At 49.6% G+C, this 16,123-nt stretch overlaps 1 protein-coding gene across 2 annotated transcripts in view; it reads left to right on the forward strand.

Moving 5' to 3' along the window:
* The window catches only part of SIDT1 (SID1 transmembrane family member 1), a gene marked incomplete at its 5' end in the record, with an annotated part of 36,246 nt that extends 21,685 nt beyond the window's left edge, over positions 1 to 14,561 (forward strand). The window contains 15 exons of one of the 2 annotated variants that reach the window (XM_080613615.1): positions 1,662 to 1,733; positions 2,743 to 2,891; positions 3,501 to 3,574; positions 4,106 to 4,172; positions 5,299 to 5,372; positions 5,939 to 6,062; positions 6,443 to 6,560; positions 7,122 to 7,258; positions 8,845 to 8,957; positions 10,016 to 10,139; positions 11,186 to 11,232; positions 12,438 to 12,543; positions 12,870 to 12,980; positions 13,430 to 13,543; positions 14,472 to 14,561. In XM_080613615.1, the coding sequence (XP_080469741.1) occupies positions 1,662 to 1,733; positions 2,743 to 2,891; positions 3,501 to 3,574; positions 4,106 to 4,172; positions 5,299 to 5,372; positions 5,939 to 6,062; positions 6,443 to 6,560; positions 7,122 to 7,258; positions 8,845 to 8,957; positions 10,016 to 10,139; positions 11,186 to 11,232; positions 12,438 to 12,543; positions 12,870 to 12,980; positions 13,430 to 13,543; positions 14,472 to 14,534 (1,493 nt within the window). In that variant the 3' untranslated portion in view covers positions 14,535 to 14,561. The remainder of the gene's footprint in view (positions 1 to 1,661; positions 1,734 to 2,742; positions 2,892 to 3,500; positions 3,575 to 4,105; positions 4,173 to 5,298; positions 5,373 to 5,938; positions 6,063 to 6,442; positions 6,561 to 7,121; positions 7,259 to 8,844; positions 8,958 to 10,015; positions 10,140 to 11,185; positions 11,233 to 12,437; positions 12,544 to 12,869; positions 12,981 to 13,429; positions 13,544 to 14,471) is intronic. The other variant, XM_080613616.1, reaches the window with a different exon arrangement.
* Positions 14,562 to 16,123: the final 1,562 nt, after the last annotated feature.

Below are 16,123 nucleotides of genomic sequence, written 5' to 3' on the forward strand. Positions count from 1 at the left end.
AGCCCTGTGACAGGACAGAGGAGCACAGTTCTTTCAACAGCTCCTCCCAGAGGTATCTCTCCTGTGACCTGTCCTGTTCCTTGTACTCTGACACCTTCACGTGCTTGGCACTGCACATCAGAGCCACGTCTCCTCTGGGGAGGAACCATGTCCTACCCACGTGCTGTTGCTTTCTCTATTGTGTCTCTGCAGGGTGTGTGTCTGACTGGTGCCTATAAAATGGTAACTAGCATCCTCCCTGTCCTCCACATCACCAAGGGCATGCTGGCTTTCTCTCTTGTTTTTGGTTTATTTTTTTTTCCTCCTCTTTCCGCCCACTGAAATTACTCTTCCTCTAAAGTACCCCTGGATCTTGTTGCCTTCATTGCTCCCCTTTCCTTTCCCCTCTCCTACCAAGAAAGTGTGGATGGAGGTGCTGAGCAATCTGTCTCCACCCTTTGTTTTCAAATATCCTGTAACAACATATGCCGTCTTGCTCCTTATCCAAAGGGACATGCAAAAGCTCCTTTGCACCCACCTTATGCCCAGCTTCTATGGTTAAGTTTTTCCTAAGCTCATGGCACACCTCTCATTCCACATCATCACTACCTGGTAGAGGCAATAGCTGGAGGAACCACACCTAGTGTGGTACATTTACTTTGCTGACTCACTTGCACACTGTGAGGTGGGACTGAAATTAGTGGCTGAGCTGGGTCCAGAGCAGCTGTTAGAGATGGGGCAGAGCACCACTTCCCCCTGGCATTCCTGCTTTGTCCAGATTTAAATCTTTCCTTGGTTACTTGGGAGAGAAGGTTGACAGGTCACTTGAGAGGGTAAAGCCTGGTCTCAAGTTAGGAGGAAGCATTCCTATGGGGTAGGATGGACAGGAGTAGGAATTGTGCATGCTGCCATGAACGGGGTAATGCTTCTTTCACCCTCTTCCTAATGATCTGGATTTCCAAGTGACTTTAAAGCAACAGGAAAAACTGCCACGAAAGAGGGGGTTTGCACACTGGGTGATGAGTAGAAGGTGGATCTTGCTTCTGTGGCAACCTACAACAGCATCCTGCTAATTCCAGCTCAGGGCTGAAGGGGTGTCGCGTGAGGGACTGCAGTGTGCCAGAGCCTTCCTTCTGTTCTCAGTCCATGCCATGTTGTCCACTTCTGATGCTCCTCAGGGCTGTTCACTGTCTAATCAGAGATATGAGGCAAGAGGGTAGAGAAGCTGAAATGGAGACCAGCTCTCCACAGCCCAAGCAGTGCAGTGTGTCAAAGGAAAGCAGTAATTTGGACTTGAATGGACAAATGCATGAGGTGGGGAAGGAGAAGAATTAGAAATTCAGAAGGGTGCTCTGAGTATTGGGAGACCTGCTCTAGAATTTGCCATGTCTTACAGCCCCATAATGTGATCCCTCCAGGGAGCTGGAGGGAGGCTTGTACTTCTGTGAGTCGAACTGGCAGCCTGTGTGGGGAGGCTGAAAGAGGTGGGTTTGCTTCCCATTGCAAAGCAGAAGTTTCCCTTTTGCACTGTATGCCCCTAGAGGGAGACTGCCACCTGTTTGGAGAAGTGATGCATTTTCCAAGCCCTCCAGCTCTTCAAGCTGTTTGTATTCACCTCAAAGATATGATTTGAAGCATTGATGTGAAACTAATTGTCCCTTTTGGGTCTGCTTCCATGGCAGGATCTGGGATCATGACGTCTTCACAACCCATCACAGCCAGCACCCCTGAGGGAAGCAGCTATGGTGCTATTGGTACAGTATCTTCCAGAACTGAGAGCATGGGGGGGGTTCTGTTTGGAGCAGAAGAAACTTTAAGGTGCTTTAAAGCCAGAAGGGAGTAAAACAGCAAACTGCTTTAGGAGCAGCTTGCAACTACTTGGAAAAACAAAAATAAATAGCAGCTTCGGAAGTTCAGGTTGCACTTTAGGGCAAAACATCTACATCAGAAAGGTGACACATCTCTGGAAGAGGTGCCCAGAGAGGCTTTGTCACTGGAAATGTTCATCTCAGCTAGACAAGTCACCTGCGAAGTGTTGGTGTGTGCTGCAAGGCAAGACAGAATCACAGCTTATTGTGGTTTCATTAGGGGAGAAATAATGTCATTCTGTCCACAGGTGAACTACTCCCTGGTAGCAGAGAAGGAAGAAAACCTCTCAATGGTCCTGTTGATCAGAGATGATAGCCAGGGCCTTCCTTTGCCAGAGTATTTCTCAGTCCTTAACAACAGTTTTACCTTCTGTGAAGGGATTGGTATTGAGTAGCTCAGTGTTGTGGGCTTCTGAGCATAATCCTTGAATTCAACAGCCTGGGAACCGAAGTTGCAGGGTGAGGTGGTGCAGGTCCAAGGCAGCATGAGGCAGCTGCTCAAATCAGTGTAGTTTTTGGTCCTTGCTCAGGATGCATTTGTTCACTGTGGTGTAAAGTCAGCCCTGATACTCCAGATATAATCCAGTTATTAGACTGTGAAGGTGTGATATCTCTGAATGCTTGACAAAGAAACACAGAACTGATACTTCATGAGGTTTTGGAAAAATTCATGAGGATTTGTCCTGGAATAGAGGGCTTCACCACCAACTTATCCCCCTTCCCCAGTTCCCAAGAAAATGCTTTAAAAGCATTTGGAAAATGAAGAAGAAACTTCTGTTCTGCTCATGTGAGGATGAGCAATGGGCTGGCTGGGAGCTTGGCAGCTTTCTTCTTGCTATGCTCAGAGGGATTTAGTCTTTACCCTGCCTGTTTCCTTCTCCTCACTCTGCTCCAGATGAATCAAGCTCCAGTGGTGGACGACAGTTTTCATCTCCAGAGGGCAGGCCAAGGGCTGGCTCTGACACTGACAGCTCTGTGGAGGAGGAGAGTGACTTTGACACCATGCCAGAGATTGAAAGTGATAAGAACATCATCCGCACTAAGGTACGGCTGGCGCAGCAGTTGTGACCATGATGCTGGGCCATGGACACACCTGGGCCAGGACAATCACAAGTCACTTCAGTTTCAGATTCTCTTTTAGGTGGATCTGATTTAATAAAGCTGAATGTGCTGCTTAGTGTGGTTTGTCAGAGTCTAGAAAGTTTTGCTGCTCTACTGACTGTGTTGCTGAAGTGAGCAATTTAATATGGAAAATCAGAATGTATTGGGAACTATTGAGAAAGGAGGAAGAAACACAGAGCATCCCAGAAAGTCCAAGGAGGTGCAACAGCATAGGGAGAAAATAATATGCAATAGTGGGTCATTATCGGGTATGAGCAGTGTGGCTACAGTGGATATACAGAGGGACTTTAAGCTAGCAGCTCTCAAAATGCCTGGTTTTGTCAACCCACACTGCTCCGTGTGGTCAGAGCCATTCCTGGGGGTCAGAGAGTTTTGCAGAACTCATTCCCCATAGGGTCAAAGGACACAATGAGCTTACTGTGTAAAAAATGGTCCAAATAGCACCAAGCTGCATGTTGTCCCAATATTTCTGTAGTCTTCATTAGTTCTTTTCTGTTTTCCTCCATCTTTCCCTTCCCACTAACATTTTAGGTGTTCCTCTATCTATCAGACCTGTCCAGGAAGGACCGAAGGATTGTCAGCAAAAAATACAAAATCTATTTCTGGTAAGAAGAAGACAAACTGATATGGCCAAAGCTCTGGAACCAGTCTCTGGTTGTGAAGTCTGTTCACATGCCCTTCGGAACAACACTTTAGACATGAGGGTATTCTTTGAACCACCCTGCTACACATTCTGACCCTGTTCCAACCAGTAACTGCAGATCCACATACCTCAAATAAGGATATTTGTGGACCAGTGCACATGTGATCCTGGGAATGGATTCTGGTTTGCATAATTGCTTTAAAGTGTGGTAACAACCAGTGTGCTGGAACATACTGGGGGAGGGGAGAAATTGGCTCTCAAACACGTGAGCTTGTGGTCCACATGCTGCTTTTTCTTGTGCCTTTAGCATTTGCCTCACATTTGTTTAATCTTCTGCTTCAGAAGATCATAGCCAGAGGTATAAAGCTTGCAGGGTCTGTGCCCTTAGGCATCAAGGTATACACCTTCCTCCACAAGCACTGTGGGGATCTGTCCTGGGTGTGCGCCAATTGTTTTGGTTTGTGTAACTGCTGCTACTGTCTCTTCTTTGCAGGAACATCATCACCATTGCAGTGTTTTATGCCCTGCCAGTCATCCAACTTGTCATCACTTACCAGACGGTGCGTTGGGTTCTATCTGTCCCCCTTGTTTGGGTCCTCTTGTCCTTAAACTTGCTCTGTGGTTGCATGGTGTAAGGATGGCAGTCACAGTCAAACCCAGGAATCCTGCTAGGCTGAGGAGCAGTTTACCTTAGCTGCTCTCTCTGCTGTGTCAAGTGTAGCATGGCTTGCCAAGCTTGCAGTTCTGCTATTTTTGCTTGGGAAGTGGGAGTGTAGCTGGCATTCCTGCTCATCTGATGTCTCATTTGGGTCCTGTTTCATTTTAAAGGCAGGAGGAATCTGCTGTTATCTCTTAAAAGACAACTAAAAGCAAGTAGGGTTTTGCTGTGATATCAGTGATTTCTCCTCTCTTCTCCCCACCCTTGCTACCCTGCTGTTATTCAGGTATCTGCAAGCAGATCTATTTTAGTGGTGGGGTTGAGAGCACAAAATGTGTTTCCTCTGAAGACCATTGTCAGGTTTGTGGCCTGTGGCAAGATCTTATCATATGAAGACAGGCTGAGAGACTTGGGGCTGTTCAGCCTGGAGAAGAGAAGCTGTGTGGAGACCTCAGAGCAGCCTTCCAGTGTCTGAAGGGGGCTACAAGGATGCTGGAGAGGGACTCTTCATCAGGGACTGCAGTGACAGGACAAGGGATGATGAGTTTAAAATAGAACAGGGGAAGTTCAGGTTAGATATAAGGAAGAAGTTCTTTACTGTGAGGGTGGTGAGGCACTGGTTGATACAGGGTGCCCAGAGAAGTGGTGTTCCATCCCTTCCAGTGTTCAAGGCCAGGTTGAACAGAGCCTTGGGTGACATGGTCTAGTGTAAAGTGTCCCTGCCCATGTCAGGAGGTTGGAACTGGATGATCTTAAGGTCCTTTCCAATGCTAACCGTTTTATGATTCTATGAATCACAGAATAGTTTGGATAGGAAGGGACCTTCAGAGGTCATGTAGTCCAACCCCTCTGTAATATTGTCCACCCATGAAAAGCTTCACTGCAGATGTCAATACTCCCACTGCACCAGTGTTAGAGCTAGGTTTTTCCTGGTACACCTTGTGTTACATGCTATGTTTGCATGAAGCAAACCCCACAGAACAAGGAGGATTTGCTAATACCAGGTCTCTCACCTCCTCTTTGTCCAGGTAGTGAATGTGACAGGCAATCAGGACATCTGCTACTACAACTTTCTGTGTGCTCATCCCCTTGGGGTGCTGAGGTGAGTGAGCCCTGTGGTCACTGCATTATTGTCTTGTGCCTCCTGAGAGTTTGTGCTGAGCCCAGGTCAGGATTTTATCCTTGCCAGGCTCATAGTAAGAGTGTTAAGACCACTGAGAGTTTAGGACTCTGAGCTTTCTCTTTTGCTCAGCAGTGGCTTTCTGTTGCAGTGAGACACATGCACCCAGGATCAGAAGGCGCATGGGTTCTCCTAGCAAATCTATGGCAGAGCAGAGAGGTGCTCCCATGCTCTTCTGGACACTTTAATTTGTATCCAGTGAGCAGCAAAGAAGTTCAGACCTTACAGTGCAGTGTTCCTCTGAACTAATGTGGGAGTCCCAAGAAAGCTCAGAGTTGGGATCTTGCCCCAGTGGATTTAACACTTCCTCTGCAAGTGAACTACTCAACCTAAAGTTGCCATCCAGGGTGTAAAACTGGCAGGCGTTTGGTAGCTGCTGAGGTGGAGAATGGGAGGCGGGGAGCAAAATGGATTCAGCTTATCAGGGCCCAGACTTCAGCTTCCTGCTGCTGTGCTGCCTTTGTCTTAAACCTTCTTTTTCCCTGCAGTGCCTTCAACAACATCCTCAGCAATGTGGGCCACATGCTGCTGGGCTTTCTCTTCCTCCTCATTGTGTTGCGCAGGGACATTCTCCACCGTCGCGCCATGGAGATGAAAGATGTCTATACACTGGTAGGAAGCATGGTTGCATGGGGCTGAGTGGAGGGAGAAAAGACAGGGAGAGCTTGAAAACCAGAGTGATACACAGTGGGTTTCCCTTTGCCTTCCTTGCTGGAGAATTGAATCCTCTTTTTTCTAACCCTGGAAAAGGGTCTCAGTGGGATGCTTATGTTCTTGCACACCCCAGTGCTTGGCTGCTTACAGTATGTCCATACTGCCTTAGTGATCCAAACTGGGCTTGCAAAGACAAGGAGATGAGTAGAGATCACTGTGCTGCACTGGTGACTGAAGGATGTGTGTAGGGTTTAGGAGGGATGGAGTGATGGAGAGTGAAATCTTGCTTGACATCAGGACGGTGAGGGTACTTGCTGTACAGCTCTGCTCTCTTCCAGGACTATGGGATCCCAAAGCATTTTGGTCTCTTCTATGCTATGGGCATTGCTCTGATGATGGAAGGGGTGCTCAGTGCCTGTTATCACGTCTGCCCTAATTACTCCAATTTCCAGTTTGGTAAGCTGAGTTTCCTTCCTGCTTTTGAGCTGGAGGCAGGATTTAGCATGCTTTGTCTCCTGAGTTGCTCATTTTTCACATCCGTCTACCTTTGCAAACCTCCTTGGAGTCTGCCTATTCCAGGGCTCAGTCAGGAGGCAGTGAGGCTTTGGATGCTGGAGACTAACACGTTTCAGACTCCTCTCCAGACCTTGGGACTCTGGTAGAGCACTGCTGGCAAGATTTCCCTTTTGCAGCTTGGTGTTTGAAAATAGTAAGCAAACAGCTTGAGTGGCAAAGTGCTCAGGCCTAGGAAGCCTCTGTTTGCCATCTCTGTGGAACATCTCCTCTGTGGGCAATTTTGGCTTCCTGAGGAAGAGAAGAGTGAGGCTGGTTTTTGTCTATGTGCATAAATACCCAATTAGAATGAAGACGAGTGAGCCAGACTCTTCTTAGTGGTGCCCAGTGGCAAAATAAGAGGCAGTGGGCACAAATTAAAACACAGGCAACTCCATCTGAACACAGGAAAATGTACTACTGGCAGTACCTGTTTTAACTGTTCCTGTTGTGCTCCCTCCATAGACACCTCCTTCATGTACATGATCGCAGGACTGTGCATGCTGAAGCTCTACCAGACTCGCCACCCAGACATCAATGCCAGTGCCTACTCTGCCTATGCCTCATTTGCTGTGGTGATCTGTCTGGCTGTCCTTGGAGTGGTATGGGTCCCTTTTACCTACCTGCTTCTCTGGGAAAGAAATGGTGTGCTTAAGTGGGCAAATGCCTGGGGAGAGCAGCAGAGTACGATAAGAACGTGTTAAGCAGCTGCTAGCGTTTGAATTTCTGGAACTCCAGGTTTTCCTCCTTCCTTCTCCTGGGCTTGCAGAGAGGGGGAGAGCAGAGCAGTTTTCTCTAGGTGGGCTCCTTTTTGGGCTTTGACCACCACGTGCCCTCCTTCTTAAGAGGAAAAATTCATGCATCCAGGGTGTGTGTCCAAGCATGCAGCCGCTCTCCTGTGCGGTGGCTCAACTTGGAGGAGGGGGGTGAGGCTGGCTGAGTTTCCAGGAGAAGCTGTACCTAATTGCTTGTGCCTCTTTCTGCCCTTTGGAAAACTCTGTGTTGCTGGGCACAGCTCCTGAAGTTGGCCTTCCTATCTCTGGGGAAGTGCAGGACTACAATAACAGCCTGTGGGCTCCCAGGCAAGTTTCTGGCCTGGACCTGCGTATAGAAGGGCACTGGAGCAAAAGGAGTCACTAGAATTGCTCTTGCGCACCAGTAGTCACAAACAGGTCAGATTTGTACAGGGCTTTGCCTATTTGCTCATAGCATTGCAAGTACCAAGCTGGGCTTGCCTGAATCCCCAACCTGTGCTTTACCTTGGAGGTCTCTGCTTCCCTTCTTTTTAAGGACTTACTTCCATTCAGCTGCTCTGAAGTAGCAGCTAGATCCTAGTGGGCTGTCAGCCCCTTACTACCACACGTAAAGCAGAGTATCAACTGATTCTGCATAGGTCTCTGAGTAGGAGACTGCAGGAGCAGCTGGTGAACTTGGGGCTTTCTAAGAATCTCCTGATAGCTGTGGTAGATCTGCACACCCAGGTTCAAAACACTGGGGTTTTATTATGGGATGCTGTTGTCTTCTCTTGTGGGATACTTTTAAACTGTTCAGTGGAGCTTGTAAGCTGCATGTTTCCCTTGCTCTGTTGATATAGAGGTGGCTTTTCTGCTTGATTCCCCCACCAAAGTTCAGGTGAGTGCTGTGGCCCAGGGGAGTGTGTGGTGACAGCCTCATGGCAGACCTGAGTTTCTGGACTCCTTAATGTATAATGAAAAACTAAGGTTTTAGTATAGCATTAACATGCATTTGTAAGTCACTTCCAGATCTTAAAGCGAAAATGCGGAGCGATTGCCTGCAGAGCAGTTTTGTGCTTTTTGGTCTACTGCAGTGCACTTGTTAATGTTTGGTTCCCTGACAGCCTTTGTAGAAATCCAGCTCAGCAGAAAGAACTTCCCTGGCCTGCGGGTCCCTCTATTTCTGCTCCCTGGGTCAGCTGCTGTCCTTCCAAGCTGCTGGTTTTGACTGAAGGGGCATTCAGAAAGAATGGTCTCCTCTCCAGAATACTGAGCTCCTCTTGCTTCTCTGAACTTTGTTTTGCATTTATAGATCTGTTTTCAGGTTGGAAGGTTAGGGTTTTCTCTTCCACGTTCAGTGAGGTTGTCTAATGCCCCACAATGATATAGGACAGGAAAGGATTAGCCTGCTGATAACTGAGCTCTGTTTGCTTTTAATATGTCTCTGCTTCCAGGTGTTTGGGAAAAATGACATCTGGTTTTGGGTCATTTTCTCAATAATCCACGTTCTGGCCTCGCTGGCTCTCAGCACACAGATCTACTACATGGGTCGCTTCAAGATTGGTAAGTGCTATGATTGAACCAGCTTGCTTTCAGGTGTGCAGGTGCCTCCTGCCCTCAGCTGCATGAGTTGCCTATGCAGCATGTCTGTGAGCACAGTTGCGTGTCCTGTGCTTGTATTCTGGGTTATCCTGTCTGTCCTCTTATCCATCTGATGCTCTTCTGGCATCTTCTGAAGTGCTCTGCTGCTGCTTCCCAGACCCATGGGAGTCAGCAGGACCTGTTTGCGCTGTGGTGGCAGAAGAGCTGGGCTCTGAGGGCTCCTGCCCTTCAGCCACAGCTCTCCCTAGCACTGTGCTCAGAGCAGTGAGCTACATAAAACCCTGTCATGGGATGAGAGGGAAGAGGGTTTGATGGGGAAGCTGGCTCTTGTGCTCTGCTTGCAAATGTGTTTCTCCTTCCTTTTCTGCTCCTGTCTGCCTCAGATGGCTCTGAAACAGGTAACTGTCAGCAGCTCTCATTTTTTCTCTGTTGAACTGATTGAGCAGGGGTTGTAGCAGCCAGATATGCATGGATGTGTGTGGGAAGACAGGCTCGTGTGCCACCTGGGGTGGGCTCTTGAGAAGCAAAGTCAGTTCGCCAGCAGCACTGCCACTCCTGTTCCTTGGCAGCACAGGAGAGCTCTGATCTTCGTGCAGGAGCCTCTTCAAGCTCCACGTTTGTGGCTGGTGTGTGTGTATGCATGTCCATCAATCCTGCTGCCACTGATGGCTCTCCAGTGAAGCTTCTGCAGTGATTTTCAGATCAGGAGTGTCTTGAGTCTGCTCTGGTCCTTTAGGACCCTCTCAGGGCTGGGAGATCTGTTCCTGATGTTTCCCTGCTCTGGCAGCTTGTTTCATGGAAGGTGATTTTTTTTTCCCCCTTCCTGCACACACATCTCTCTTTCAGAGATGAGATTGCAAAGCTTTACCTGTTGTTCTGGCCACATGCCATCCTCATCCTGTGGTAGCTTCCCTTCTGCTCCCAAAAGGCAAGAAATGGATCTGCTGACACCTTGACCATCCACAGGCTGAGTTCTCTGTTGTCAGCTAGTGGGTGTCTGCGTCTTCCCCATAGGCACTTCAGAGCTCACTCTGCTGCCTGTGCTGGCTTTTTATCCTCTTCTTTGACAGACTTGGGGATGTTTCGACGGGCAGTGATGGTGCTGTACACAGACTGTATCCAGCGGTGCAGCCGACCAATGTATATGGTAGGTGATTTCTCACCTTGACACCTCTCTCAGCAATTGCTCACTTTCTAGGCAATGTGCAGAGGAAAGAGATGTGGCTGTTTGAGAAATGATGCTCCCTGCTTCCCTTCCTTGCTTTCCCCAACGTTCAAAGGAATGGCTATGAGGCTCTGTGCAGTGCAGCCTCTTTGGGGAGGGCAGGGACTGTTTTGTTCAGTGGCTTAAGCAATAGCTGTTGCTATTGCTATTTCTACAGCACCTCAGGGCAGACAGCAAGAAGAGGTAAGAAATGATAGCTGCTACCTTGTGTCCCACTGATGACTTTCTTCTTGGCACAGAGTGCTAATGAGGGCTTGAAGCCAAATGAAGCTTTTTCCATGAGCATCCTGTTTATATGTTTTTAAATTTATTTATTCTCCTATCCTCTGAATAAGTGTCAGCCCAAGTTTTGCAAGCAAAGTTGGTACACTCAGGCATAAAGTAAGCCTGGCTGGCCTGAGAGAGCTACATCATAGAGTCATAGAATAGTTAGGGTTGGAAAGGACCTTAATGAAAGCAGCTGTAAGCATAAATGCACATGCCCCACACATGTAACGCGTCTGCCTGCTGCAGTTCCAGGGCTTCCTTAGCTAATGATGAGATGGATGAAAACAGGCTCTGTGGGTCTGTGCAGGATGGTATTCCAAAGCTTGCCTTGCTGCCTCTTTCAAGCACGTCCCCCCTCTGTGCAATAATTTTTCTGTAAAAGGGAGAGAGGGAAGGAATCTCGCTAGAAAAACAGGGGAAACAGTCAAAGGCTTTGCAGAGCCTCCTGGGGCTGATTCTCAAGTGCTAGGCTTCTTTAGATGTTTAGTCTCTTCCTTGCAATACTTTCTTCAGATTTGCAAAGGCCAGAGTAGTTTCCATATGGAAAAAGCTCCTGCAGAGCAAACTTCAGAGCCAGGTGCATGTGTGTTTGCAGGAGCCAGACTCCAGATCCTCACATAATGATGTCATGAATTCCTGAGGCAGAAATCTCTGTGCATTTCCTTCTGCTTTCATATGATCACCAGTGTCTTCTCTCCCAGGACAGGATGGTGCTGCTCATTGTTGGAAACCTGGTCAACTGGTCCTTGTAAGTAATGGGATGCTGTTTTCTTGCATACACATGGGCAGCAGGATTCTTTAGTGATACACAGGTGGCCTGAATTGGTGGGGAAATGTAACTGTGTCTGTGCAGTAGTCCTGTGCTGGAGCCCCTCTGACATGTTTTGGCAAGAATATTGATCTGATGATGGGTGGCAGATCCATAGAGTAATAGAATAGAATCATAGACTGGATTGGGTTGAAAAGGACCTTAAGATCATCCAGTTCCAACCCCCTGCCATGGGCAGGGATGCCTCCCACTAGACCAGGTTGCTCAAGGTCCTGTCTAGCCTGGCTTTTAACACTGCCAGGGATGGACCATTCACTATTTCTCTGGGCACCCTGTGCCAGCACCTCACCACCCTCACAGTAAAGAACTTCTTCCTTACATCTAACCTGAGCTTCCCCTGTTTCAGCTTGAACCCACTGCCCCTTGTCCTATCACTACAGTCCCTCATGAAGAGTCCCTCTCCAGCATGCTCATAGCCCCCTTCAGACACTGGAAGCTGCTCTGAGGTCTCCACGCAGCTTCTCTTCTCCAGGCTGAACAGCCCCAAAGTTCTCAGCCTATCACAGGATGCAGGGCAGCACTACAGAGCTATGTGAGGCATCCCTGAGCATTTCGGCTGGTGGCTTGCATCTGGTTGAGCTGTGTAGGGCTGATCTGGTACCATGGTGTTGCACTGTGCTGTACATGTGCTTTCTGTGTAGCTGGAAGGTCTCTGGGACGGCCAAGGTACAGGAGACTTGACAGACACTTGTGAGTCATAGTCACAGAGCCTGGCTCAGCAGTATCTGTGTGGATGGGAGGGATTAGCTCTTGGATGAGACCTAAAATCATTGTGAAAAGCTCTTGCTTTTCACTAAAAGGTGCTTCTCAGGGACATGCCTTCTGCTAAACCTACAGATCTGGAGCCAACTCCTATTGGGTGAGATGTGTTTGGTTGTGGGTTGGAAGCAACCCAGGGCCCTTGCCTGTCCTCTGGGGTCTCCGGTTGCTCTCAGGTGTTGACCATGGCCAAGTTTCCTTGGCAGGGAGCAGAGGCAAACAGTGCATTTCCTCCAGGGAACTGAGAGGCTGTGGCAGTGGTGGTGTGTCCTGTGGTTGGGGGGCAGTGGGTGGCTGTCAGTTTGGGGATGTACCCTGTCCCCAGTGAAACGGCTGTCTAACATCCCTTCTTCTATCTCTCTCAGTGCCGTCTTTGGGCTGGTGTATAGGCCCAGAGACTTCGCCTCCTACATACTGGGGATCTTTATCTGTAACCTCTTGCTATATCTGGCTTTCTACATCATCATGAAGGTAAAGGGAGGCAGCCGTAGCTGTCCTGTCCCTGGGGCACCTGTCTCAAAGGGGAAAGGATGAGCATCTTTTTCTGGCTGCAGTTTGTGTTCCTGTGGTGCAGCTGAGGGATGTTGAAGGGTCTTTGCGGGGCCAAGGGTGGGACAAGGTGTTGGTGTTGGGGAGGGATGCTGTATAGCCATCTTGGGGTGGCTGGGCGGTATTTCCCTGGGATGGGGAGCCCTTTGTAGCTGCAGCTGGTCCTGGCTGGCATGTCAGTCCTATGCATGGCTCCAGACCCTGGGAAGGGCTCAGGGCATGATGTGAGGCTACTTACCTATCTGCAGCTCCGCAGCTCTGAGAAGCTCCTGCCCATCCCCATGTTCTGCATTGTGGCCACAGCAGTGGTGTGGGCAGCTGCCCTCTACTTCTTCTTCCAGACCCTCAGCAGCTGGGAGGTAAAGTTTCCCTTTCACTGATCTTCTGTCCATCTCTGTCTCATCATCCTTCCTTCCTGGTGTTCGTTTTACACAAAAGATACTCTGGGGAAGAGTCTTGGGCTGCTCCTGGAGAGCCGAAAGGGTTCAACTCCTTCAGCAGAGTGGGATGGGAGCATGGGAAGCTGTGTGGGGGCTGTGCAGCGGCTGTGCAGCTTATGCTATGCAGGACTCAGATGTAGAGGCCAGAAGGACCCCAAGCCATGGGCTGTGGCCCCAGATTCATCTCCAGGTCTAAGTATGACATTGCATTCCTGGCCTGCTCTCACTACATGTCCAGCCAGCACAGTCCTTTTTCCTGGCTTCTGCATGGAGAGTTAAGACAGGGTGATCTCCAGAGGGTCCAACATGGCCAGAAAGGTCCCTGTGTGAGTGGCTATTGGGTACTGACCCCTCGCCTGCTCCCCTAGGAAACTCCAGCAGAGTCCCGGGAAAAGAACCGGCCGTGCATCCTGCTGGGCTTCTTCGATGACCATGATGTCTGGCACTTCCTCTCTGCAGCTGCCTTGTTCTTCTCCTTTCTGGTGAGTCCTGCTGAGCCTCCCACTCTGCTCTGTGGTCTCACCCTCTCCTCTTCCTCCATGTCCCTCTGTGTACATGGAGCTGTGGCTGCCTCAGGACGCCACAAAAGTGCTCAACTTCTCTGCTTGGCTCTGCCTCCTGACACCCTTCACAGTCAGATCAGGCTTTGTCAGTTGGCTTGATGCTCCTCGTGCTTCCTGACATCAAATTCCCTCTGGGGCTGTGGGTCACACAGCTATTGTGGGGAAGCTGAGGGGCTGCTGGTGGGATCAACCCTCTCATAGGTTTGTGAGGACCTCCCAGGAAGGGACCCTACCCCTTTGACCCAGGCAGTAGTGTCAGGGGTGTGGAGCTTACCTCAATCCTCAGCTTTCCATCACTTCCATAATTGTCTCCTATGCTCATTTATTTGGAATCTCTTTTGAGGACTGATGGTCTGCGTGGTGGCAAAGGTGGAGGCATCCCCTGTGATGGGGTCAGAGCATATTGTTTTGGGGAAGTAAAAAGGTGGACCTTAACCCTAGCTGCACAAGGTGCAAACTGTGAAGGAGCTGCCTGGCCACTTGCAATGCCTGAGCTGTGGTCAAGCAGTTCCCACCCTACTGCCTCCTGGATGGCTCTCCAGAGGCTAGGACCAGTTTACAAGCAGCATCTCCATCATAGTTGAGGCATGATTACCTGCTCGGGTTCTGGCAGCACTGTAGGCAGAGCTACCTGTCAGCTGTGCTGCCAGAGTGACTTGCTACGAGCATTACAGAAGCAAAATGAATCTGGCTTATCTCCATGGGTGGCAGTCATGACTCCTGTACATGCTGGAGATGTGGCCCAGGTGGAACCCCCCTGTGATGAGATGCTGTCAGGAGCTGGTCACTCTCCTCAGCTGTGGGCTGGCCAGTAAAACCTGAAGCTGCCTCGTGCTTTCTTCCTCAGGTCCTGCTGACCCTGGATGATGACCTGGACGTGGTGCGCAGGGACAAGATCCCGGTGTTCTGAGTGCCAGGGGATGGGGGCGCAGGGGTGTCCCAAACTGCTCAACCAAAGCCATTGGGCCACTGGCATCTGTGGGGAATGAGCCTGCTCCTGTGGCCAACAGCCCTGTGGGAGCAGGGGAACCAGATCCCACAGCAAGTGTGAAGGGTGCTGCAGTAACTGAGGTGGGACTGGGAGGGAAGACGATGTTTTCTCCTTTCTCACCACATCCTCTGGGGCAGGCATGACCCAGTGCTGGGGCCAGTGGACAGCCCTTTGGCTTGTAGGTGCAGCAGGTGCTGGAGCCAATGAAGAGGGAGGAAACAGGAGGTGTGTTTGAGACCTTGGCTTCCCTTCCTCCCTGCTCATGTGCTCTGCTTCCTCTCTGATGAGCAGGCTTGAGAAGTGCAGGGCAGCTCCTTCTGCATTGGCAGCTGATGCCTGTGCCCTGCAGGCTGCTTCCCTCTGATCCCTTTGGTATCATGGGGAGAGTGTTTGGTTCCTGTCCTGCAGCTGCCAAGGAAGCAAAGGACTTCAGACTGAGGTGGCAGTGGGACACTGTTCCTGCAGCTGGTGGGGAGCCATGGTAACAAACCACCGCAGTGTTGCAGGGAGATGGTGGACTAGGGTTGCCCACCAATGCTCTGCCAGAGGCAGAACCTCCTGCTTTGCTCTTGCAGCCCCTCTCTTACTTGTGTTGAACAGCATCAGTTCTCCCTGGTGGCTTCCACACAGGCACTTGTCAGTGTGATGGCATCCTTCACAACACCAGAACTGCTGTCCTCAAGTGGCCCTAAGAGAGGCAGTGTGGTGAGGTTTCAGCCTTGTGCACTGAGCACCTCCTTGGTTCCTGCAGTGTGGGCTTGCTAAAGGAACCAAGTGGAAGGAAGAGGTCATCCAGCAGCCTCAGACTTTCACAGGCTTTGCTTTAGGTAAACTTGGCAAAGCAGGATCTCTTTTGGGCTGGGAATGCGGAGGAGGTTTTGGGGCAGTTGGGGTTAAGCTCTTTGGCTAAAGATCTGGACCAAACTTCTCTGCTCTCCAGCTCTTCTGCATCTGGAATAAGTTTTTAAATGGCTTCTGCATTCTTCCTCAGTTCTTAGTTATTTAAAAAACAAGAATAAGGTGTGAATTATTTCAGGCCTTGCTCCTACAATGTGACCTGTTTTGCTAATTTTGCATTAAAAAAGTATTCTTTGAGGCCTGCTGTCCTTATTCTTGTCATTGTCTGAGCATTTTTCCTTTGGAGTATGTGCATGTACCTGGTGATGCAAAGGCTCCATTCCACTTGTGCTTACCAAAGCAGAAGGCTGTGGTAATTTTCTACTTGGAGAAGCCTGCATCTCCTGGTAAGGTTTTGCACCAGGTGGTGTTTATTTTACTTTTCCTACACTGGAGTTTGTCAAGATGGTCAATAAAATGAATGTTCCTGGTTCCCTGCTCTGCAGAATGAGCTGAATTCTTCTTGCTCCAGCTTTCAGCAGCAGCAAAGAGAGCACTCGGGGCAGAGGGGTACCAGAGCTGTCACACAGCTGCTGTCATCCCTAGGACCCTCACAAAGCTGAATGTAGGTGCAGTTGACCTGCTTGGTTACAAACTGCCTTTGTGAGGCC

This window comes from Psittacula echo (assembly GCF_963264785.1).
Source record: "Psittacula echo genome assembly, chromosome: 3".
Classification (NCBI taxonomy): domain Eukaryota; kingdom Metazoa; phylum Chordata; class Aves; order Psittaciformes; family Psittacidae; genus Psittacula; species Psittacula echo.